At 39.7% G+C, this 26,179-nt stretch overlaps 1 protein-coding gene across 2 annotated transcripts; it reads right to left on the bottom strand.

The window, feature by feature from the left end:
* Positions 1–330: 330 nt before the first annotated feature.
* On the bottom strand, positions 331–25,190 carry LOC122769383 (ceramide transfer protein-like). 2 transcript variants are annotated; one of them, XM_044025893.1, is made up of 18 exons: positions 24,495–25,190; positions 22,771–22,905; positions 19,499–19,615; positions 13,450–13,557; positions 13,110–13,248; positions 8,216–8,299; positions 7,923–8,080; positions 6,255–6,347; positions 6,043–6,129; positions 5,488–5,580; positions 5,037–5,114; positions 4,405–4,500; positions 3,653–3,785; positions 3,491–3,561; positions 3,281–3,409; positions 3,020–3,149; positions 2,450–2,587; positions 331–2,071 (listed from the first exon to the last, which is right to left on the bottom strand). In XM_044025893.1, the coding sequence occupies exons 1-17, from the start codon at positions 24,582–24,584 to the stop codon at positions 2,460–2,462; spliced, it is 1,869 nt and encodes a 622-aa protein (XP_043881828.1). In that variant the 5' UTR covers positions 24,585–25,190; the 3' UTR covers positions 331–2,071; positions 2,450–2,459. The 2 variants fall into 2 exon arrangements, with proteins under 2 accessions (XP_043881828.1, XP_043881829.1); XM_044025894.1 differs by lacking the exon at positions 5,037–5,114 and having other exon boundaries at positions 24,495–25,189.
* Positions 25,191–26,179: the final 989 nt, after the last annotated feature.

The following is a 26,179-nucleotide window of genomic DNA, read 5'->3' as shown; positions in this document are numbered from 1 at the left end:
TGTCGAGTACAAAATGACACGTATTTTATGTTACGACAAAATGTGCAAATCGCCGAGATGAACGCCCAAATTCAAAATGGCAGACTTTCTGTTCACTTGAGGTCATGGTCCCGAAAGAGTTTTTGTTGGTCTTGCGCTGTGACACGTTTCCACCAAGTTTCGTGAAATTTGGTTCAGCTTTGTCCTACCGGGTTTCACCACTGGGGGCGCTACCGAACCATTCTGCACCACTTTTATGTATTTTTTTCTACACCCTTTTACTCGTCACCAGCATTGCTTTGCTCGTCACCGACGCGTTTGCACGCACACATTACTTATCAGTTAAAATTATCTTGTGTAACAATTTTTAATTTACAGAACATTGTCAAATTGCATTACATTTAGTGCAAATGATAACACTTCTGATGTTCAACTTAGAAAATATACAAAGTGTGTCGATTACTGACAAAATATCAGACTTAAAAAATGATAAATGCATTCTTCAGCTGACACCGCTCGTAGATCTCGCTCGCTCGCTCTCTCGTAATCATCAGAAAAACAAAACGACGGTCTGGATCCTTCCTGAACTTTGACCCCCGCCCCTTTAGACAATAGCGATCCTGATGTTTATGCCCTCTGATCTACTGATTGCAAAAACTCCCAACATACGATGGCATTGAACAGAAAGTAGAGCAAACTAAAATGCTGAGGTACGATGACGTGAAATGCTGACCCTCCCTCTGTCTCTCTCCTGCTTGGTTTGTTTTCAGTGTCGATAAATGCACATCTGGTGGTAGCTGTACAGTAAGGACAAAGCCAGGCTGGATCTTTAGGCTTCATCCTGGAGTCTAAGGCATTAAAGGGGTTTTAGTTTCATCAGTCAAAGGGCAGGAAAACCACTGCACTGTAGTGTGGCGTGTGAAATGTCATTTTTAGAGTACGTCTGAGAATATGATACAGGGAACTAACTGTGCAGCTATTTTTACAGTGTTTACCTACAGGATGAGCCTTTGCAGAGTGGGAAAAATCACTGTAGTAACTTCCATCAACGTTCACCGTCGCACTGTCCTGACTTACATGACATGAACAGAGCCATGGTTCATGTCACACCTGTGTTTTAAACCGGCTTAAACATGCGAAAACAAAAAAGGCCCATAGCAACAGGACTCCTCATAAATGGACAGATTTGGGGGGGCTGAAGATGGTGAAAAATCATTTTTTTAAGTGTGTGAAATGTTTCCACATGTCCCTCAGAGAGAGAGGGACTTTACATTTTTTATGGCAAATATTTGTGCATTGATCATGATCAGTTTAAATCTGGTAAATTAGATTTGGAAAAAAAAATCTCCCACTTCCTTGGACCACCAGTAATTCAAGCGCTTAACAGTCAATTCACATTTCTCACATTGGTAAACTAACTGAACACTTAAGTCTCTGTACAATACATCGTGTCCACGGTCTCTCTCTCTCTCTCGGAAAAGCTATTTTATAACAATCTATAAATATAAAGATCTCAAAGCTTTAGGCTCTGGCCCCTCCATCAAACTGCGGTGAGTCGTCACGAGAGGGACAAGAGAAGGCATAAAAAGAGGAAACACTGTACCACACCTCATCAACGCTGTTCCTGTCACTATCTACTTTCCTTGCTCATGGTAGTTACTTTAGCAGCAGCAAAACATGGAGCTGTAATACTAGTGATTAAAGCAAACCCAAATAATAACAACAACAACAATAATAATAATAATAATAATAATAATCATGATGTATGTTATTTTAAGAAATGTACAAAAAAATTTACAAAAAAAACAACAACAAAAAACAATTTGAAAACCACATAAGAAACTTGAATTTACATATAATTGCAGCCGTGTCCAACTGATGGTGTTGAGCCAGTATTGATGTGGCTGGGATGAGAAGTGATGATGGATTAAAGCTGTAAAACCAGTCTCCTCTACAAACACGTGTTCTCTCCGGATGACAGATGCGGTCTCCTGCAGGCAGACGTCTGATCTCGCCGTCAGGTCAATGGGTCATCGAGAGCCTGTTTAATGCCGAACGTCGTCTCCGCAGCAGGCAAATACGGTCCTCAAACCTGAACAAGATGGGAGGGTGACGAGTCAACAAGACTGAAATCATTATAGATGTATAGATTCTCAATAGATATATTTATATTTCTGAAGAGATCATTTTATTGAGCTTGATCTAAAATAAACTGACAACTTGCCTCACCTCGCTCTTCTACCTTGTTTTCCTGACTGATTGAACTATTGACTCTATACTGCCCTCATGACTTGTCTCAACAGATTTTGGAATTAATCCAAAGTATGGATAAAAGCCTCCGTCTGTCTATAAATGGGCCTTAAGTGCACTCACGCCATGTTTTTAGCTGCGCATTATGATGGGAGGAACATCTGAAATCAGCACAAACACGTTGGTACATCTGCCCCTCTGTGTTTGGGCTCCTGGTTACCTGTTAGTGTTCAGAAGAGAATGGACTTCCCAGCTGTTTTTTCCTGGACATAGGAGGTGAAGCGTTTCAGGAACTTGGGATATTCTCTCTTGGCGACAGCTCTGAGGACTGAAGCTGGAGCCCAGCCTCCTGGATTTACTGTAGCCACACAGAGGAAACGTGATCAGAAAAGCACAAGTTCAATACACAGACAGGGGTCTAGGGCGCCCTCTAGTGATTTCTTTTTTTAAATCAACTTCCATGACTCCAACAATAACAACTCACAACAAACTGACACAGGATTATTTCTGCAGTGTGACTTTACATCACAGTCTTGTCTACAGGATGTAAGGGGAGGCACAAATGTATGGATGGACATAAGTAGGCTGCTTGAGAGACTTGGTCGCTTTAATGGACTGACTATAGATGAGAATAAATGAGATGTCAGGGCCGTGTTTAACTTTTTCTTATGGTATAAAAAGTAGGTTGGATTTTTAAGAGCTTGCAGGTTGGTTGCATGACAGTGGTGATATACAGCCACAATATAGTGGCGACTGCTAAAGAAGGAAAATAAAAACCAGAGGTACGTACCATTGGCAACGTAAGTGATCTTACAAAGGATGTTGTCTCTGCTGATCTCTTTATCGCCCTCTGGTGGGCTGACCAGCGTTTGGCAGATCATGGCGACGTTGATTTTGGCACGAACACACCTGTTTGTGGGCTGAAAGTCAGACAAAAAAGATAAACATTAACAATGTGTAACTTAGTGTTTTCGTTGTTGAGTGTTGAGTTTTTTACTGTAAAGCGTTGCAATACCGCATGAGCAGAATAGATGTGGTGGAGTGGACTTACAGACGCGTCTTTGTGATCCACAGAGAAGTTGCAGACCAGCCATGTGTCTGGGTCGTTTTCGTTTGTTGCTATGATCTTCCTGATGGCTGACAGATAGAGCACATCTCTCTGAGAGGAGGGCCACACTCTCTGAAACACGAGTAGAAAAGCCATTAAAATGACTATCGAGTATTAGGAGAATCAAATGTGTAACTCATTCTATACCAGTACCTTGTGTGTTTGGTAAACAATGATGGCGTTATCAGAAAGTGTTTCCACAACGTTGAAATTTTCAATGGTTGCTGAGGCAGGAGAGAGAAGATCAGTCAGATTGTGACATTGAAACAAAAACAGTCCAACGGCGATGACATGACAGACACTTGGTGAACTTACTCTCCCAGTCCATTCGCACATCCGTGTCCCAGAAGTAGTGACAGACCTCGTGTCCCGTCACCCCCTTCACAGAATGTGTGGCTTTGAGAGGATCCAGGACGATGCCATTCTCTTCCACTTCTCTCCTGTACACCTGTTGTGAGTGTGTGTGAGAGACACACGGAATAAATCACTACACCAAACATAATTTTAACTTAATCACTGGTTGACAATTTCAGTTCCTTTTTCTCTTTGAAAACATTATTTTGTGACATAAATTCTTAACTTAGTGAAGCTAAGAGGGAGAGATTCAAAGTCACTTGGTGTACTCACTCAGGTTCAGATATTTTATTATAATTTAAAAGTAATTTAAAGGGGTGCTATATGTAAGAACTGTATTATAATAAGTCATTATTGTGGTAAAATGTCAACAGAGACAAAGAAAATGTGGTTAACACCGCAGCAGCTGCAGCTATGGATTTGAAAAGCAGAATGTTACCAAACCTACAAAGCCCAATACCTGTCTCAACAAAAGTCTGTATCAGAAGAGAAGCAGAACAAAAATCTGCATTAAAATATAGATGGCTGAAAGGGGAGGGGAAGATGAAGAAAGACATGCTGACATGGACGTATTTTGCTTTTACAGTCCAATATAGTCGCCTTGTCTCCTCCTATCATCGGATAATTCTCCACTTTCTACTGCCCTTGAAAATGTGTCATAATTAGAAAATGGGGGAAATGATTCATGCGCCCCTTCAGTCTCCTGCACTCACCTTCATCTCTCCTTCCTCTATTACCAACTGCCAGTTGGCATCTCCACCCACGTCCTGGAGGGAATAAGTCATGTGGTTCTGCACCCACTCCTCCACCTGAGAGACAGATATCGATTAGCTTGGAATATTACAGACGTTCTTAACTGTCCCTTATCTGTCAGTGAGAGGACATGCTTTGAAACAAGGGTTTGTTAACATTATTTCAGGCAAACAAAAAAAAAAGGAGAAAAAAACTTTTCCTTTTCAGAATCTTAAGAATTCCTAAAGCAAATGTGTATACAGCTGCTGAGATGCAACAAAATAAATATTTAATACACTCTCCTGCCAGAGGGTGTTAGTCAATATCCTAATAACACATTTAAGTGCATAACCAGTTTGGATTCGTGCCTGCGCATGCTGTAGAAGACAGAGCAATGTGAGGAAAGGAGGCAGAAATGAAGTTGCACTAGATTCCAGCCATGCTGCATTGGACTTATAATGAGAGTCATTATGTGATAAAGACAATCTGTTAGTCGCTCCAGGAATTTCAATTTAATCCAGTTAATGTTTTTGTCTTAATGCATGACATAACACTGCAATCTCATGCTTTCTGGTCTGACTGTGGTGCTCTCTCTCTTGAACAAATACAGTACCTGAGCGCTGAATCTGTGAATGTCATCTGAAGCACTGACTAGCTCAACGGAGGACAGGGAAGAAGTATGGCTATGGGGCTGTGCAGCAGAAAGAGGTTTGCAAGAGAAAGAAGTAAGAAACAAAACTGTAGCAGCAGACCAGAGCACAACAATCACACAATCGGTTTAAGTAGCATTTCAGAAAGTAGAGAGACAGTATGCAGATTAAAAGTAAAATATTGTCTGCGTGTACAAGAAATACTGTAAAGGACATAATATGACGACAAAAGAAAAACAACAGCGCACAGAGGTTGCAGGGCTCATAGACAGGTCACACTGGTTGTCGGCTGACTAGACTTCAAAACAGGATGGATGAGTTGAAGAAAAAAGGAGTCATTTATAAACTTAAATAAGAACAAAGAACATGGAAATAATACAGTGTACAAGGCAATATGAGAAATATGTTGAGCACCTTGTTGGTGAAGCGGTGTGTGCCGATCGTGGAGTAGACGTCACCGGGAGTAACCGAGGACGGTCGGGATATCCTGACCTTCTCTGAGTGACACTGAGGGACACAGAGCAGCGGTTATGTAAGATTCATTTGACATCCACACTGTTGTCATTTTCAGATGAGCATTTCAGCTCTGCTTCTGCACCTAAAGACATTCAGGTACACCGAGCACGGTCGTGTGCCAGTGTAAAGAGGAAGCTGACGCTTAGTTTAGAGAGCGTGAACAAAACAGAACATTGGTGAAAATTCAAAACAATGGCTTCTGTTACGAGTCTGGTGACGAGGTGAAACTGAAAGAAATAATTGTGCATGGCCGATAAGAACTCATCAGGAAGTGAGCGGTCACCTCTTCTGCCCGTCCAGACCCCCGTTTTCAAACTACAAGCGACACAGCAGTGTTTTGTGGATGATGTAGCCTATGTCAATACACACTGGCATCACGTCTATTGGTGATTTTTGTAGAGGCCAAAAGAGAGGAATTTTGCAAAATCAAGTAGATTTAGATATTTATCACACCTGCTCCTCTATCTTGTCTTGTCTGTCCAGTTCGGCTTCAACTGCATCAAAGAATTCATCTTCGTTGATCAGGCTGTTTGGTCCCTCCTGTAAGATTCAGAGATGAATAGAAATGTCCATGTGAGCAACCTTTTTAAGGGCAGAAGACAAAGTCAAGCAATCCTTCTGCGGTTGTTTGTTCACTGAGTTGATCTACAGTATGTTGATCTTGCCTCATAGTCTGGGCCCCCGTAGTGTGACTTTTTCTTCAGTTCATGCACAGCACACTTGTAGGCATCTTCTACCCTCCTCCTCTTCTCCAACTCCTGCACACACAGACAGAACAGTACAGTATTGTTACAATAAACTCAAGTGACAGCACTCCAACATCGGTGTTGCCTTTTAAAGGGATCAGCAGATCCTTTACATTTAGGCAATAAACTATGAAACTAGGCAATGTTTCACAAGGTTGCACAGGGTAAGGACTACAGACTTTGTAAAGGTCTTTTAGTTAGAACCACAAGTAATTCAGTAATTCGGGTACAGTATGTACAATTAGCTCTGCTGAGACTTAACAAATCTGTTCATTTTTTAGACACGGTTGATCCCAAGTGGGACAGGAGAGAGCAGGAACAGCAGCAGCTAAAAATATACATTAAAATGAAACAACACTTCTCTCGAGACAATACCTCGACAGAAGGCGACCAGACAAACAATGTGGAAAGGAAGGTGTGGACGTTTTAACACTTGCCACAAAGCAAACAGCAAATGATCACGTTGTCGGAAGTGTCAAACGGACAGACAGAGACATACTGCAAAAAGGTGGCTGCCAGTCTGTAGTGGTATCCATCTCTGAGTCTGGTATGAGCGCAGGTCTGTCCTCTTTCGCAGCGAGGGCTTCCATAAACTCCGAGCAGTCATTTTCTGTGCGAGTTTACTGTCTGTGCGAGTCCGAGCAGGCGTGTCTTGTTCCTTTGAATTGTTGTCGTATCTCTAACTATTCCTATGCCCCTACTCCACATTGGCAGCTAAACTTAATACACCAATACACATAAGCTAACAGAGACAAGAGTAAGGACGTTTCTCTTAAAAAGTCTAACTAACTCTGACAGCTTCCCGGCTTTTGTGAGTTTTAGGGTTGGGCAAGCACGCCTTTACACACACAAGAAAAAAAAAAAAGGAAAGAAACTGGTTTGACAACATCAGCTGAGCTGATCGGGATGTCGGCATAAGCAGCTCCAAGGGCGTACCTTTACAGACGCAGGCAGCCCTCAAGGTGTGGAAGAGTCTGTAGTCATTCACATAAACAAAACACAAGCACTAAAGCATATTATGGAAAAAAGCTGCTGGTAAACTAGTCTAATTTGAAATGTAATTGGCCTTTGAACTGTTTATTCCTGACTTATTCTACATTATATTACATTTGTAACCACTATCCTGCCTTACATTTCCTGTCATACCAGAGCAACATCATGACATTTTAATACTACTGTAACCTGAGCATTAATAGTGCTAATTATTTACAACAAAAGGGATATAATTCCAGAAAAAATCCCCATCTAATCACTCAAAAGAAACCCCCCTAAAAACATGATCTTTTTAGAGTGACTTTTGAGTCACTATGGTTGTTTTCATACAGTAGAGTGTGCCATTGTTAAGACAGGGACAGTGCAGTGTTGCGTCACAATCTCACCGCCTGAGGGAAAAAGCAAAAACCTCCTGGCCATAATAACCAACTTCTTAAAACACAATAGAAGGCAGCAATTACTGCAACTCCTGAGGCTGTGACACTTCCACACAGCATGGCCTGCTGATACACCCACTCGGGAAACTGTGGGTCACAGTTCTTTAAAATGTATTGTGTGTGTGTGTGTGTGTGTGTGTGTGTGCATAGAACGGACCTTGTCCAATCTTTTCTGCCAGCTGTCCTCTCGTTTGACCATGAGTTCGATGCAGTGGGACAGGGTGGACAGAATGCCTGCTGTTGTGGCCTTGAAGGTAATGGCCTCACCCTTAAAGTCTATTCCGTTCATACCTTTGGGACTGGCCGGGGAGAACACTGGCACAGACACAAAAACAAAACAATAATAGAAAAAATAAAGACCATCACGTTTGAAATATTTGAAATGAAATCTGCTGCAAACAGGCCGAATGAAGCAACTAATATGTGGACGGAATTTGAAGGTTAACTCACATTTCTCTTTGCTGCCATTGTTGTTGTGATTATATTCCCCATCCGTTTTTGTAGTGGTTGGAAATTCATCTTCGTCATCCTCTACTACAGAGAAAGAAAACAACAGCAATCTCAGAAAATGACACAAACGCCAAGAGATGAAAATAAAGGCCTTTCTTCTTCGTTTTGCTTCCAACAGATCAGAAATGATTGTTTTTGATGATGTGACATAAAAAACAAACAGCATCTATCTCAAATCTTTCTTGAAAGACACTGGCTCACCCTGTTTTTTTCCCTGTGACACCGGGCTGGGCAATAATCCATGAACAATATTATGTTGTGACATAACTTCCTTCAATAGCAGTAACCAAGATACCATAATGCACTGGGCAAACATAAACATTTTACCATAAATGTTTTGACCTCAGGTCATTGTTTTCTGTCCATAAAGTATACACATATAGTTTAGTATTTCTAAACCTAGTCAAAAATAACAAGTGAGAATTTCACGATTTTCTTCAGTGGGCAGATCAATCAAATTCAATCAAAAGCACAATTCAATTTAACCTACATTTTCATTTTAACCCACACATGAACTCAAAATGTTCAATACGAAAAACCAACAAGTGCCCTGTAAGTGAATATTGATTTGTGTTTCTTTTTGCAATTAGTTTTACCAACCACTCTCCCGCTATTCTTACATCACATGCACTACGTAAAGACACTTCCCATCGACAAACCTTTTCTTTTGCCAGGAAGCATGAATAACATGAATAACCCCGCCATGTCGGCACTACTCGACATATAAGGGTTTATTTTAAAGGGGAGGAAAACAGAGACAATGTAAACAAACTTAAACCTATACAAACACGGACAATTCTCACTTAGACCGAATCTTTTGTCTTTTTCTCTTCTTGTTTCCTTCTTTACTTAGTGAGGTCCTTTATGTAAATCTGCGGCTTCTTGACCTTTTCTGTTACATTTTAATCCCCTTCTTCCTTATGGATTTTATGCTACTTGTGTGTGCAAACATAACTAAACTAAATGAAATCTCATACCAGCAATATTAGTTTATCAGATCAACGTGGACTTCAACAATGTGGAAGCATGTCACCTTACCACGAAGACAGGAGAATGGAACACGAGCTGTCGTGCTGAGATTCACCAACAGAAGTCATAAGACGGCACTGCTGAAGCAGGGCAGGAAGCTCAAAGGCTCAGACGTCTACATCAACGAGAATCTCACCAAAAAGAATGCTGACATCGCCAGAGAGGCACGTCAACTGAAGAAAGGAGGCAAGATCCAACACACCTGGACGGCAAACTGCAGAATCTACATTAAAACAAATGGAGCTACACCAGAAGAAGTCAAAATAATGCAAATCAGGAGTGAGGGCGATTTGGAGGAATATAACAACTAAGGTATGACTCACGAACACTCCATAACTACAGCACAGCAAAGGTCAAGGGTCACTACACTGACTAAAACGATGATGGAAATATTAGAGAGGATTGCTGAGCAAGAAAATGTGGAGCTGACTAAAAATCAACATGTGAACCACACCTTAACAGACCCAAATGAAATAATTGACCCGGATAACCATCTATACCTAAACGTGTCTGAGAAATGCCAGTACTACACTGAAGGACAATTCAACGAATGCAGTGAGATGGATGGGAAATTGTCTTTCATTCACTTCAATAGCAGGAGTCTATACACCAACTTCGACCACATTAAGGAATACCTACAACACTTCAAAAATGCTTTCAACATCATTGCGGTGTTGGAAACGTGGATTAATGAGGATAAAGGCGCAGATTTTTACCTGGATGGATACAAATTGGTCAATGTTAACAGAAGACACAAAGGTGGGGGAGGAGTGGCGTTGTTCATTGACAATAACATTGAGTATGAGATTGTACAGAATATGTCTGAAGCTGTCGAATGTGTAATGGAATGTGTGACAATTGAAATATGTGTGACGAAAGGCAGAAATATAGTGTTAAGCTGTGAACATTGACTTACTCAACCCAAAACAAAATACGATGATTGATGACTTCATTAATATGATGTATACGATGGGCCTACAACCCCTCATTACACGTCCAAGCAGGTTCATGACACACAGTGCGACCCTAATTGATAATATTTTCACAAATATCATAGGGACAGGCATAACAAGAGGGACTACTGATAAATGACATAAGCGACCACCTGCCAATCTTTACTATCTATGACTGGAAGCACACTGTGACACAGATACCGAATAGAAATATATATAGAAGGGTCAGGACTGAAAAAGGGATGTTTACACTGAAAAACGAACTAATGAGGCAGGACTGGAACGAGGTCTACAAAGAAACAGATGTAAATGATGCTTATGATTCCTTTTTGCAAATATTTAACACGTTGTATAATAGACACTGTCCTGTAATGAAAAGACACACAAATCAGAAAAAGGAGGGGAAACCATGATTAACAAAAACGTTGATAAATGCCTGCAAGAAGAAAAACACCCTGTACAGACAGTACATGAGATTAAGGACAGAACATTCAGAAACGAGATACAAACAATACAGGAACAAACTAAACAGCATCCTAAATGACTGCAAAAAAGAATACTACAGTAATCTGCTGGCAGAAAACATGAGCTATACTAAAAAACTATGGGACATTCTAAATGATGTGATCAAAAACAAAAATACAAAACCTAGCTATCCTCTCTACTTCAAGGACAAAAACACTAAGGAAGATAACAAAGAAATCATAGCAGAAAGATTTAATGAATTTTTCGTCAATGTAGGGCCGAACTTGGCAAAGGACATTCCTGACTCACTCCTTCACTGGGACCACTTTGATAAGGACAGAGACAGAAACCTAAGCACAATGTTTCTCGCCCCAGTGAAGGACAGAGAGATTACACACCTGGTCAACAAATGTGTAGCAAAAACATCCACGGATGTTGATGACCTTGACATGAAGCTAATCAAGAAAGTAATAGTTGAAATCGTTTCACCCTTAACACACATCTGCAACCTGTCATTTCAAACTGGGACATTTCCCACCAAAATGAAAGTGACGAAAGTAGTGCCATTGTTTAAGAAAGGTGACATACATGAATTTACCAGTCTCAATACTACCACAATTGTCAAAAATTTTGGAGAAACTATTTAACGATAGGCTAGACAACTTCATTAACAAACACAATCTGCTATATGATAGCCAAAATGGATTCAGAAGAAACCACTCGACGGCGCTAGCTTTAACTGAGTCTGTGGAAACCATTACTGACGCCATTGATCAAAAACTACATTCAATAGGAATATTCATAGACCTGAAAAAGGCATTTGACACCATCAACCATGATATTTTGATAGCTAAACTGGAGAGATACGGTATAAGAGGCATAGCACTGGAATGGGTCAAGAGTTATCTTCACAACAGATCTCAATATGTTAAGATGGGAGATTGCACATCGACTTGCTTGGACATAATTTGTGGGGTCCCACAAGGATCAGTGCTGGGCCCCAAACTGTTTATACTATACATTAATGATGCAAGGTGCATCATTATGCATATGCAAGGTATCGAATATTCTGAAATTGACATTATTTGCAGAATGCAAATAATAATAACAATATTTTATGTTCGGGGGAAGACCTAAACCAACTAGTGGAAACAGTCAATAATGAAATGGCCAAGCTACATGTGTGGTTTAACATAAACAAACTATCTCTAAATTTAGAGAAAACTGAATATATGCTGTATGGGAAAAAAGGCTGTAAGACTAGTATTAACATACAAGTTAATGGAGTGGACATTGAAAGGGTTAATGAGTATAAAGTGCTGGGAGTGATTATTGATGACATGTTAAGTTGGAAGCCACACACCAAGCTGTTAAAAGGCAAGCTGGCCAGGAGTGTGTCCATACTTTGGAGGGCACAAAAACTATTAAACCAGAAGGCACTGTACTTGTTGTACTGCGCACTAGTCTCTCCACACCTGCAAAACTGCGCACAGGTCTGGGGACACACTTAAAAAACCACTACTTATCCCCTGTTTATACTCCAAAAAAGAGCCTTGAGAATCCTACATTATGCCAGTTACAGAGAACATACAAATCAACTATTTACCAAATCAAAAATACTTAAATTCTATGACTTAATAAAATACCGCACAGTACAGATGATTTATAGGGCTGCCAACAAAAACATCCCTCACAATCTACAAACATTATTCCTGAACAGAGGGGAGGGATACAATCTAAGAGGGAACATGAGGTTTAGGTTTATGTACCCAAACAGCAGCTGACACTGAGACAAATGTCAACACATGAGTAGTATTTAGCTGCCACGGTGAAGCACATCACTACGGAGAATCAATTGATCCAAGATGGAACTGCTAAGCTGGTCACTGAATGCGTTCGACAAAGTGTTCTCAACAAGAAATCCAGGTTCTGGTGAACCTAATTGCCCAGTTGGGACCTACAGAAATAGATGACTAAAGTGAAAAAAAAATAAAAAAATAATAATAATATGAAGCATTGCCCTCTATTGATTGGATTATTTGTGACTTTTGGGAAGTTGAATATGCCAGGCAACAAGTCGAGAATGTCACGTGCGACGGAACATCATGGACACATGAATAAACACACATGGAGTCTGAGTTGACTGTCTAGAGCTAGACTATATCTCTGAGTGCTATTGGATGCTGAAACATGTTTCTTTGTCAAAATGTCCTAAGGAAACGAAATGTATGATGATAATGGGGGCGGGACTAGTTAAGCTTTGCTTCTCCCGCATTCCCTTTCGGTTATGTATATTGTGTGAACTGCACTGTTATGTGATGAGTGATCTAAATGTCATGACCGAAATACATAAATAAATAATTAAATAAATATACGGCACAGCTTACCCCGGTCTCTCTGAAATTCGTCTTTAGAGACAGCATCAGAACAGGAGTCAAAGTATTTCTGCAGGGTGTCCACTTGTCTGCACAGAATGTCCCGAAAGGTTTCCATTTCTGCTAGCTTCTCACGCAGCCTGTGCCCCTTCTGTGCAGAAACAAGGAACACAGGAGCAGATACGCAAACAATGACTACAAGACATTAGACTAATGTTTTTCTGAGGAAACTGTTGCTTTGGTTATGTGGTTTCAAGTATATGGTAATGATCTGAAAGGAAAACTTATTATAAAACTTATATTATACAGCTTATTCACGTGGGATCACTTTTGTATTTATTTATTTTTTTACCTTGAAAGAGGACGTGGACGTCGCAGACAAGGCACTGGCTGCGGAGGTGAGAGACAACATGGAACCATGACGCCTCAGACTGGTTTCTGAACCATAACCGGACTCGGCCTGAAACCCAGACAAGGGACAAAGGGAGAGGATGGAGGAAGTGAGGCAGGGAGAACAGGAGATCAGCAAGTGTATAAAATACATCAAGCAATCTGCAATTTGCCATTTAAAAAAAAAAAAAGAAGTCTGCAGCTTATATGCACTGACTAGATGCAGGCAGAGGGAAAAAAAATAGATCAGTGTTTTCAGTCAGCAGCACTGAGTAATGATGAACTGCAATAAGAGCAGGGGCCTACACCTACACAGACAAACAGCCTTTCAAAAAGGGAACAAGCCTGATACACAGTCACAAGCATCAACAGAGATGGTCGCACTGATAACTGCTGGTCGAGGAACAATGGAAATCAATCGCAGAGCAGGGGCAGATGCTGGCTTGATTACAGTCTCTCTGTTGCACTGGAACATGATATGTACTTTCTCATGATGGCACATTGAGCGAAACACACCAAAACAAAATATACTGTATGGATTGCTAAATTAGAAAGAGAATAAATAGAAATCACAAAAATCAACAGAGGCCCAAACTTTAATTCATATACCTTCACTCATCCACGGCAAGCAGTCAGGTGGAATCAGCATCAAATTATTTTATGCATAACATTCAGGTGTTTTTTTGTATGCTTTTTAATCCAAACGTATTTGATTTCCTGTTGCACAAGAGACTTTTTTCTAACATTTATCATTTAGAAAAAACGTACGTCGTGAGCTCAGTTGAGGGTCATTTATTAGAGTAAAGTCCCTCATATTTGCTGTAAAAGTGTATAAAGTGTATGTGCTGCAACAGCCTGTTTACATTATGTTGACTGATTTGTGAGATTTGGAATTAAAGTGGTTTCAAGTATTTATATAACAAATGGGAAAACATCACATCTTGTTCCCATTACAGGTCTGCGTGGGACATTCACTCAAAAACATATCGTGCAACGGCAGAGATTCAGTACAGTACCACGAGCACACAATAGAGTCATATTATATTTAAAAAGCATTCAGGAAAAATGTATCAGATACCATTTGGTATGTTTGTACATGACACATACAGTAAAGGCAGTGGGGGGAAAAAACATAATTAATTAACACAACATTCAGTGTTCTTAAAGAGACAAAAGCTCAATTTAAGAAAGGTTTTTTTGTTTATTGACTGACTTTGTTGTTGACTTAGTTAACAAGAATCAGTTACACTAAATACGTACAGTACTATATCAACCTCTGTGTTTGTGTGTTCGCTGCTTATACAGGCCCTTTTTACATATTTATCCTTTTAACTACTTGTTGTCCTAACGGCACTGCATACATTTCAAACAGCTGAGAATGACAGTTGGTTAGCATAGTTGCATGGGTAAACAAACACTTGACACAACATGTAGTTTTAGAGACAAGTAAACTTACAACTCTGCTTTAAGTTTATTTCATGTGATCAGACTGATCTGTTGTCCAAGACAGAGATCAAGATGCAACGCAATGCATTGCAACAAAATAAGACTGCAAATATCAATTTGTTTTATAATCGATTAATCGGTCGATTATTTTCTCGATAAATCAAGTAATTTTTTTACAATTTGTTTTGATGATTTCTTTGTTATTTGGATCAAAGAAACCAGAACATATTCACATTTAAGAAGCTGAGAAACCAGAAAGCTTGTTTTAATTATTAAAAAAAACACTTAATCCAGTTATCGATTATCAAAATCGTCAACAATTAATTTAGTAATCGATGAAGTGAATAACCATTGCAGCAAACAAAACGATAAAGACCATTCCAAGATAAAGCTGGAGAACAGACAGCCACCTTCATGTACCTGGCCAGCGGCACTACACAACCATGCAAACCAAACACCCACTCAAACACAAAACACTGGCAATGTGGCATTTTGTGCCCAGGGCGTTGCGATGGTGACGGGATGACTGTATAGTCACTGACCATAGCAACCACCACTTGTAATTACTTAGTGCTGTTGAAGGAAATCACTTAAAGTCAAAAGATGCTAGTTGTCCAACAAACACATAAGCAGCACAAGAGTAATTCATTTATGAAAGTTGTTTTTTTGTTTTTTTTTACGACAACTGTGATGCGGAGGAGTTCAATGCTGCAAGCATGCAAAATAATAACTTATTCTCTGGACAAGGCCAAATGTACAGCAATCAATCATGTCACTGACAACACTGGCACAGAAATAAAGACTTTTAATGAGGAGTGACAGTGAAAAAGCAGCATGCATGCCCTCATGCTACAAGCCCACCATTTGGCCATTCCAACACCCAAAACAGAGCAGGACACTGCTGCAGTCCTGGCAGTTTTCTGGCCCCCACATGGCCCAGTTGCTCCCCAAACACTGCCAGTGATAAATCCAGTACTTCGGTTTCTCTGGACACACCTCACTGGCAAAAACGGGAATGTGGAGAGGAGGAGAGAAGCCACACGAGTTCAGCTTAGCTCATCAAGTAAAAAGCAAGCAGCGATAAAAGAGAGGACAGAGAAAGGAGGGAAAGGTGGTCATCAGCGCCACAGCAGTCAAGAGGAGAGTGAGGCAGACACAAGCTGCTTCGTGAAGCAGAAGAGATGGACGGAGCTCAGAGGGAAGAGTTTTATAATTCCTTAGCAAAGCGGAGCGGGTGTGCTCTCGGTTGCTTCCTCTGCAGGCAAACACATGGACTCAAAAAGGCACACACTTCACACATGCCGCATAGATTTCTCAACAGACCACACACCCCGACATGTGAAACCTTTGTATCTTGTCCATGTTTATGTCCAGCACCGTTCCCTGAGCAAGCAGCTGAGAGCGTGTGTGTTTGCATGGAAGAGAGGGAGCGAGGGCGAGGTACAAATGACGGGTGCATACATGTATGCATTAGTGAGAGAAAGAGAGAGAGGCAAGGCTGTCTAAAGCCGTTTGTGTGGTGAACCACTAAAGTGCCAAATGGGTAGATGAGTACATTATGATGGAGAGAAAGAGACAGAGGGAGAGGGAGATAAAAGAGAGAGGAGAGAGAGAGTGTGGGAGGCAGGGGACAACATTTGTTTGGATCTTCTGCTTTACTTTTGTCCATCCTGCTCTCCTTTTATTCCTCCCTCCTCTGATTAGCTCATATACGCAGTCTAGTCTGTACCATTGGGATTTGGACTGTGCCAGTCTGATGAAGAGGTTTTTAAACCACAACGCAGGGGGGGGTTTTCCCCATTGCCTACCCATCACCCCTCTAAATCTGACAGAATGGAACAGTCCGCTCGGTACGACCAATGTGTCCCTCTTGACTTTTGTTGCTGTGAGAACAAGTGATTAAAAACAAAGAAACGCATTTTCCATCAAGAGCTGGACTTAATAAAACCCCTCCATTTAGCACCAACTTTTGCCACCACCAACACAAACACACCCACACATAAAAACACAAACATGTCCTTTCTTCCTTGAACAGTGGACACCTAATTTTGCAATGTGGACAACACAATTGAGGGCTGTTGAGTTTCACTGGAGCACTTAAAAGCTGAAATTATAACACGTAATGCACCTAACTTTTAGCCACATTGTATGGACCGAAAGCTTTTACACATAGATTGATGCTGAAAATATTCATTTGTGGCAGCACTACTTGAGTCAATATAATATCAATATAAATCTCAATATAAAATAAGGTTAGGTATTAGGTATATTAAGAATAGGTAATTCTTAATAATCTATGCTACTGTGTGTATAAACTGTAGTAATACAGTAGTAGGACTGTCCTTTCTAAACCCATAACTTAATGCAACTGTTATATAAATCTGCTGCTGGTCTGTCTCTTCTCCCTCTTTCCATTTCTCTCTCCCCTTTTGGTCCCCCACCTCACCTCTGTCCCCCATTTGTCCTTTCACCCCAACAGGTCAAGGCAGATGCTGCACATCTTTGAGTCTGGTTCTGTCAGAGAGTTCTTTCTCTTAAAAGGACGTATTTTCTCTTCATTCCTGCCGAGTAATTGCTCATTATATGAACTGCGGGGTTCCTCTTTTCTCTATACTACTGTTAAGGTTGCTGCCTTACTACATACAGAGACTTGAGATCATGCATATTGTGATTTGGCATGTATAAACGTATGAGTGTGTCTGACTATCATCTGTCCTTTGGTGATGAGATTTCATTCAGCATTAGAAAAAGAAAACACCACCTATTTACATGTATCTTTCTGTCCAGAGCCAGTAGAGAGTGTGTATAAACAAAGTAGCAGAGACTGACACTATGCAGATGTTTTTGTCTGTGTGCAATTCACTGCATAGTTGCAAGTCCTCCTTTGTCCCGTTGGGGGCAGTGGTGACACACACACCTCCATCAGAGCTGAAGGTAGTGCTCCATTAAGTACTACTGAGGTTACTGAGGGTCACGGTCCAGATATAGCTCTGAAATAGTCTCACACTGTTGTTAATGGACAGGAGACCCGTGGTCACTCACACTTGTCTGACAGGCTGAAACCCTGTAGTTTTGTAAAGAAGCAGGGCTAATGAAACTCACAGGATAGTGATTATTTTTTGTAGAGGAGGGGTGTATATACTGTGCTCTCTCTGCTGTGATGTTTTAAGTGGCAAATAACACATTTACATCAAATACCTTTTCAAACGGGACATGCTGTTAGTTCCAACTCTCTCATATAGACATTTATCAGAACTCTCATAATGGTCAAAATAATGAATTGCTATTCCATATAGGGCTGCAATTAACGTTTTATTTTATTATTATTGTTAACGATTAATCTGTACATTATATTCTCAATTAATCAAGTACTTGTTTGGTCCATAAAATGTCAGAAAACGTCAAATCAACTCATGTTTTACCAAACAATGTCTGAATGATTACCTCTGAATATTGCGCTCACTTAAATTGTGCATATTCATTTTTTATAATGCCTGAAAGTGTGCTGTAAAGAACAATTAGAGAATAAATAAATTACAGGGATAAAGACGAAAGATTTAATGAATACTTTAATACAATCCCGGCTCTGTGTGTGTGTGTGTGTGTGTATATATATATATATATATATATATATATATATATATATATATATATATATATATATATATAAATAAAATCAATAAAACAAATTAAAACTAGACTGAATGCTAAGTAGCTTAATATTAGGAGCATGGATTGAAAACTAAATCAATTGAGAAGATGTAGCATGTAACAAGTAGTTTTGGATAGATTGCAGCATGTGTAATGTAATGATTGTTTTTCTAAACACTAGTCTATAGTCAATATTCTGAAATAAGTATTACATATTACATAGTGTTGTAAAAGAAAGTTTAATCCCTCTTATTTCAGTGTCATGTCTGTTATAAACCCATATCTGACCTACGTCACTGTTCAAGAACTTGATTGTTTGCAGTAATGTAAGTGCATTAGAGAGCCCAACCTAATAAAGCTAAACGCCTGCCAAAGCACTGACTAATAAGACACCTACGCATAAACCAAAATACAACCTTTGACACACTGACTATGAACCACAGCCCTTCTTTAACAAGGGATGAGAACAGATTAAACCTGCTTTACAGCCCTTTATTTTAGATACCATACACCAGTGAGTAGATGGCCTTACATAGTGAGCAGCTGCCTAGTATCTGATGACAGGGATACCCCCACCTCAACACCTCACTCCCCAGATTCCTTACATTCCCAGAGTAAAGGGCTTGGTGTGTGAGCGTGGGTCAGAATCCCCTGTCCAGCCACACCCAGCTCACTGAACAAAACAGATACCGTGCGTTGCAGAAGTCACTCTGACCCAAAACTGAACCTGTATATCTTAAATAAGCGAGATAGGCGAATAATGCTGTATTTACACAGGTTGGTAAGGCAAGCCACAAATAATTGTACATTTAAACCTTACAAGTAGGCAAAATTCCCAACAGTCTTTATGACAGTTTTCATAAAAGCAGCAAAGATAATCTCTCTGTTGAGAATCGACAGACTTGTTTACTCACCTTGTGCAGTTCTATCGACTCAATCCATTGGAGTCTGTGCTCGGGATCTTCGGCTCTGAGGTACCAAACACTGTCGTTGACGCTGATGTCAAAACGACACTCGTCAAACTCATGAGGCTGCACAGAAGGAAGAGAGAGCTTGTGAATAGATATTAGGAATGAGACATGTCAGGAAATGTCTTGACTTTAACATAATTATACAAAAACTTTTTCCTCTTATTAAACGTAGGAAAAGGAGCAAAATAATACTGCTATATCTATAACTCCTCTAAAAAAACATCTGTCCGTTTACGACACTGGCTGACTATAGGGATGACACATTCTGGACACACATGGATTCAATCAGCCACAGAAAAACTTCTGCCACACAATAAACAGGAATTTTAATTAGAAACTGATGTATTATGTTTCAAAGCACAACACTAAACGACCGCAGTGGAGCAATGCGAAACACAGAGACTCCTCCAGCGCGCCCTTCATCTCATCTTCATTACTTTTTCGTTCTTCAATGGCTATTTGGCTCAATCTTGCAACTATTTCACTTTCCTCCTCGACAATGCACCCCACCCAGCTCCAACCTCTGACTTGCACCCAAACACGTCTTCCAAAGAATTCCTCCACTTCCTCTGAGACTGGAATTCAACTGCTGCACTCAGCTGAGGAGAGATCTGCTGTGCAAAAGTTTGTAATGCAAAGTAAGACACAGTTGGTTCAAGTCCACTCACTTCTCTCCTCAGGAGCACCAAGACTACAGCTGCTCTGTCAGCTGACATAACCTCATGTTACCCATGTTTAATTAGATTTGCTGAATGACACTCATGCGCTATTTTATTCGCTGCAACGGACAACAGCAACTCACTCTGCAAATTCAGAAAACAAATGGTGAGCCTGCATAACTTTATGCAAGACTACATGTAACATTTCTGCCAACAATGAAATACATACACATACTTCAAATTAAATGTAATGGACTGTTTTGTTTTGGTTTCTTTAAAAGAAGTCATCCACGTCATAACTTCCAGGGCACCCCTCCCATGAAATATGAGAATGAGGAAGGAAATATTTACAACTACTTTTCGGGAAGTGTGCCATCTTTTGTTTTGGTTTTATTTTATTGAGTCAATTTGGAACTAATGGACCATGATTAGGGCTGCAACGATTATTCGATTATCAATCAATTGCCAACATCAACTATTTTTATTATCGATTAAACCGTTCAGATGTGCTTTTCAATAAATTAAAACAATGATTGCTTAGCTTCTTCAATGTAAATTTTGATGTTTCAAGAAAATAACTGGCAGATTAATCGATTATGAAAAACAATCATTAGATTTAGGTTTAATTTCACTTTGTTTTGGTTGCTTTTTAACAACGTCATACACTTTGCATCTCTTTTATAACTTCCAGGACAAACTCCATCATGAAACATGAGAGTGAGGAAGGAGAAATTCACGACTACTTGTTAGCAATCTTTTGTTTTTTTCATTTAAGTCCATTTGTAACTAATAATCCCAACAATTCAAACTTTTCAGGGACAGCTTCAGTAAAAGAACAACAATTTCCCATGAACCTTTTCTGCTTCCCAACATTATCACACTAGGTCTTATGTTATTGTTTTGATTGAAAGACCCCTAGTGGCAGAAATGGCATACTGTGCGTTAAAATGCCCTCTATTTCACCGAGATAAGTGGAGAGAGAAAAAGCCTCTGCTCTGACAGGTGGAACATAAAAAATGCACTCCAGTGAGAAATTTTCACTGTGAGGAGGACATGCAAGTGAATCCAACCATGATGCCATTACTGGTTAGAGAGAAAATCCAGTCTATCTTGCTGTGCTGTATCAGACATGGCCCATAAACCTCTGCTTTATAATCCAGTTTATACCCCATTCACTCTGACTGGAACATTCCCTTTTCCCCCTGCGTAAGCACTTTAGCACATCCACACAGCACTGACTTTTCCCTTGTAAAAAACTGTGGCATCTTCAGTATTAGGAATGAGAGGGTTATTAGTCAAGTACTTATAGACATAGTCAACTAGAGGGACATATACATGCTGTAAACTATTGTTTCCATACAAGTAGCGATTATTTTCACCGTCGACAATTCATTTTCGAGATTCACAATCACAATCGAGAACTTGTTTGGTCCGTAAAATGTCAGAAAATGTTGACACTTGTTTTTGTCCAAAAAAAAAACCCCAACCTTTTTAATGATTACTCATTAACTGTCAAATGGAGCGATGAAACTGTTTTGTTTTAACTTATAAAAACCCCTAAAACCAAATAATTAATTACCAAAATAGCTTAGATTAGTTTCAATGTTAAATCGTGAAAATAAATGTAAATATTTACTACTATTACTACCTACACAAAGGTGTAGTGTATAAAGAAAATGTCACTGAGCATGACCTGATGTGAGCCACTGATAATGGACCTTGCACTCTTCCCTCAGTATGAGGACAGTCTGGTGTCTACAGCTTAACAGACTGATGTTAGGCACATTTCTGCATTCCAGACTCCTCAGACCACGGTCTCCATAGACAGCATGGAAGACTTCTTCAGGGGGGTTTAAGCAAACTGTGTAAACTGTTGGCCAGCCAACCAGCACAAGGTTACACAACGCTGAATGTCTTTGAGCGTTCCATTCAGGTGTGCACAAACACAGGAATGCTAGATTAGAAGAAACAAACTGCAGCCCCTTTCATGTTATGGTCTTAATCCACTTTTGAGTCATATAATCCTATTGCACAAATCACTGTAAAACCATTTGTTTGGCCTCTGTACTTGGTGGCGGCATTCTCAGAGAAAACAGTAAATGTTTAACCAGGGTGTGGGATTTCAGCTTATCTCACCAACAGGAGGCCTGCGTGCACGTCCAGTCTCAACAGTGTGTGTGGTTAAAGCTTAGGTTTTAACTGTAGGGGACACCAATTTCAGGTAGCTCGTGCAATAACCACCACAGAGGAGGAGACATTGGAGTGTGTTTCAAAATGACTGCTGGAGGAAGAATGCCTCAGTCCTTTAAAAAACAAAACAGGTCTCAATCCTACCTGTTAGCAAGTAACAACCCGATTACTAGTTAATGTTTACTTTTTATCTTTGAGGAGCATGAACTGAAGGAAGAAAATGTCCAAGTCCACATTAATGACAGGACCTTAACACTGCCTGTTCCAGTCATGATTAGATTATCTTATGAACTCACTAACATGTTGAACAAGTGCTGAACTCTGTTCTCTATCTGGATATGACAAGAGCAGAAGGTTGATACTTACTGTAATGACAGCTTTGCTGAGGCACAGGGACCCCCTGCAGCCGTACTCCCGTTCATCTTCCGACTTGTAGTAGCTCAAGGTGTTGTTTTTCAACACGACCCATCGGTCCTGCCATCCGTGTATGTAATTTGTCCACTGTAAACAAACAACAGGTACACTTTGTAATCAACAGTTCCTGTGATCAAAAGGCTCTTTCATGCCTATCAACCATTTGAGGTATTTAATTCATTTTTATTTTGATGATGCTGTGAAGATAACTCTGTTTGAAGCATCATATAAGCAATCGAGCATGGAGACAGGTGGCGTAGAAATTAATTCTTCTTAAGAGGCCTTGAAGTTGTAGTGCCAGTTATTTATTTATTTTTGCATTTCTGGCAAAATGCTCTTCAATAAGATTGTTTTAAAATTTATTTGCCAACTTAAGGGAAATTGCATCATTTTGATCCTGTCCAAGATCAGATTCGGTTACTTATTTTACATAGTGATTTATATATTTTATACACTTTTAGATATTATACATTAGAAACATTTTCGTGCCATTGGAATCGTTTTATTTTATGTTGTTTCACAGTGCATCACTTTTAAATAAATGTATTTGGTCTGAATTGAATTGAATTATGACCTTTAATACTTGTATAGCAATTGGTGTTGTTGTTTTTGTGGATGATTGTCAATGCATTTCTTTATCCTCTCAGTCGCTCACCAAAAATATCTTAATTATCAAACTTTTTATACTGAGTACCACCTGAGAAATTATTGAGCTCTTGAAGTGACACCATTATCACCAACGATAAAATGCAACGGCTTAAATAGGCCGAGCAAAGTCAGCTGCAGACTTTTCACACGAGGCAGATTTATTCCCATTAAGATAATTTGCTCTCATCACCCTCTTCCTCACATATACTTCACACACTGGTATAGCGAAATTAAATAAAGGTGCAGTGAGAGATAAGGTGACTCTAGCTCCTCAGCTCCACTCCGATCACCTACCCTGGTGTATACAATAGAACAGTATTTCTGATTTTCCTCCAAGTACCACCAGAGGAAGCTCACATACGACTGTTGTACACATACCATAGTTTGACAACCATGGTCTTTGAGAACAGGAGACCCCTAATTGATTTTAGTCCATACAACTGTTCAAATCCTTATTAAACCAATTTTTAAGAAATTAAAGCACAGCACCCATTTCTTATAATGGGTCTGACTGTGTTATTGTGTCATGTCTTTCGTAATATCGAGTGTCACGTTATTGTTGTTTGTATTGTGTATAAACACTTAGGGCTGGACAATTAAACCCAAAACGGTTATCAAGACAAACATTTTCAAATCATACTGATAACTGTCATTCTACAGTACAAGTTAAAGTAACTTGTGGTTTTAAAGTTTCATGGACAGAAAACAACAAACATCTGGGAACACATAACTATTTGACACATTTGATGAAAAACAGAGAAAAACTGTATTTGAGCATTGCATAAAATTATATCAGTTTGTAATAAACCTTTCTGGTAATTATACGTATTTGCAGGGCACCATTGTGGATGTCATTTCAGGTCTTGTGATTCCGGCGGGTTAAATAAAGGTAATCTATCTAATAATCCAAGAGTAATTGGCATAATAACCACATTGCTTTCAGATTACAACCTCGTGTTATTAGGACACGTGATGTAAAAGTGATATCTCTGCAGCAGCAGAATATTCAGAGCTTCACCTTACATTACCTTGCTTAAAACGCCTCCGTGCTCCACAGGCTGTACAGATTCCGGGTCCACATCCTCGTCCGAACCGGACGATGAACTCTTCTCGGACATTTAAATCCAAGGAGAAAACTTGACGTGTGTTATGGTCCTAGCGGAACAGTATCTGCTGGATTAATAATCGGTGATTAAAACGCGACACTGATTTATACCTGCTGACCAGGTTCTACTCTGCGAATAATGACAATCCCGCTTTTTAACGGCGTGTGCGACACCTCAGCTCCGTAGCGTAAAGCACACGCAGTCGTCTGGTTTGGACTTTAGCGCAGATACGACGTCCTCCTGGTGTCACTCGAGTCTCAACTTCACGGCTTTTTGTGCGGGCTTTGTTTTGAAACTGACGTCGAAAGCGAACGAGACTAGCTAGTTAGCGTTAGCTGTCAAAACGACGCAACTAGCTAAAATCAACTTGACGAGCAACTTGTGAATGTTGTCGTTAGCTCTCTCTGCGGCGCTCGATGCGCCGCTACTCATCAGCGGGAGACGGTGAAGGAGGCCGTGGCATTTACTGCTGCGCCTCAACTTCAGCATGCTAATGACGAGCAGCGCTCTGTAAATATCCCTGTGCTGAGTTCCGCTCTTAAGTTGTTAGCAGGAGCAGCAGCAACAGCAGCAGAGGACTGGCTAGCTTGTCTTCACTCAGGTCTGGGGGGGTTGGGGGGAGCTGCGGCCACGCTCTACTGTGTACCTGCAGAGGGCGCTGTCAAGCTACACGCAGTTACAGACGCACCGGATGTCGTGCAAATCCACATTTAAATTAAAAGCATTCCCCTTTTTTTCCACATAGAAGGAACTGTAATACATAAATAAATATAAAACAATTATCAATCAAAATACCCTGTAAATATACATACTAAAAAGTCACAGCCAAAACACACAGACGTATAGTATACATTGGCTAATTATGATTTATAAATGTATTTCAGGTCTGCTCCCATCACATCTACAGGTTTTTATTATTCAAAAAGCAAGTTCTTATGGTCTGTGTGACTCGGTGGCACAGACGTCCTGTTTTTTTCTTTTTTCTTTTTTTTGTTTTAACTAATTCTAACTGGTTTTAATGTCACTATGCCTACATTTGTTGAGCATTTGCACTTTTTTCTATTTATCAGTCTTGTATACTTGTATACAGTCTTGTATTACCAGAAAATTACATTGGTAGAAGTTGAAGTCACTTTTTATAATGTTACTTAAGTAAAACTTTATGAAAGTAAAAGTACATGATATTTACTAAGTATCCAAAATAATTTCCTTATATAAAATGTACCGAAGAGGTAAAAGTATTGATTTCTGGCCCTGTTAGTCTATGTGTGTCCTTAACTCCATGTTGAAGCTTGTGAATGGCAAAACTATAGTGTAAAGCAGCTCATTATGCTATATGTATTTAATACACACCATTACCAACTCTTCTTCTTCTAATTTTATTTGGAGTAACAAAGATAGTTTGAGGAAATGTAGTGGAGTAAAATTAGCAGTTGCTAGAAATATAAATAACAAAGTAAACTACAGATATGTGAATTTTGTATTTAAGAATAGTATGTAACAAAAAACACTGCCTATATTTATTGAGCAATTATTTATTTCTTACATGTGTGATAATTATGGTTTCCATTTTAATGTTTTTTTTTAGTGTCACTCTTATAAAAGAG

Source organism: Solea senegalensis, linkage group LG5 (assembly GCF_019176455.1).
Source record: "Solea senegalensis isolate Sse05_10M linkage group LG5, IFAPA_SoseM_1, whole genome shotgun sequence".
Lineage (NCBI taxonomy): Eukaryota > Metazoa > Chordata > Actinopteri > Pleuronectiformes > Soleidae > Solea > Solea senegalensis.
Note: the sequence above shows the minus strand (reverse complement) of the source record. Positions and strands in the feature narration are given on the sequence as shown.

What these genes read in the sequence shown, in the direction of transcription:
- LOC122769383 (XM_044025893.1), bottom strand. Translation starts at nt 24,584, where the DNA reads ATGTCCGAGAAGAGTTCATCGTCCGGTTCGGACGAGGATGTGGACCCG. An exon ending in CACACCGCTTCACCAACAAG is followed by an intron (nt 5,115 to 5,487) that starts GTGCTCAACATA and finishes TCTGCTGCACAG; the next exon opens with CCCCATAGCCATACTTCTTC. An exon ending in TAGAGGAAGGAGAGATGAAG is followed by an intron (nt 3,786 to 4,404) that starts GTGAGTGCAGGA and finishes CACTCACAACAG; the next exon opens with GTGTACAGGAGAGAAGTGGA.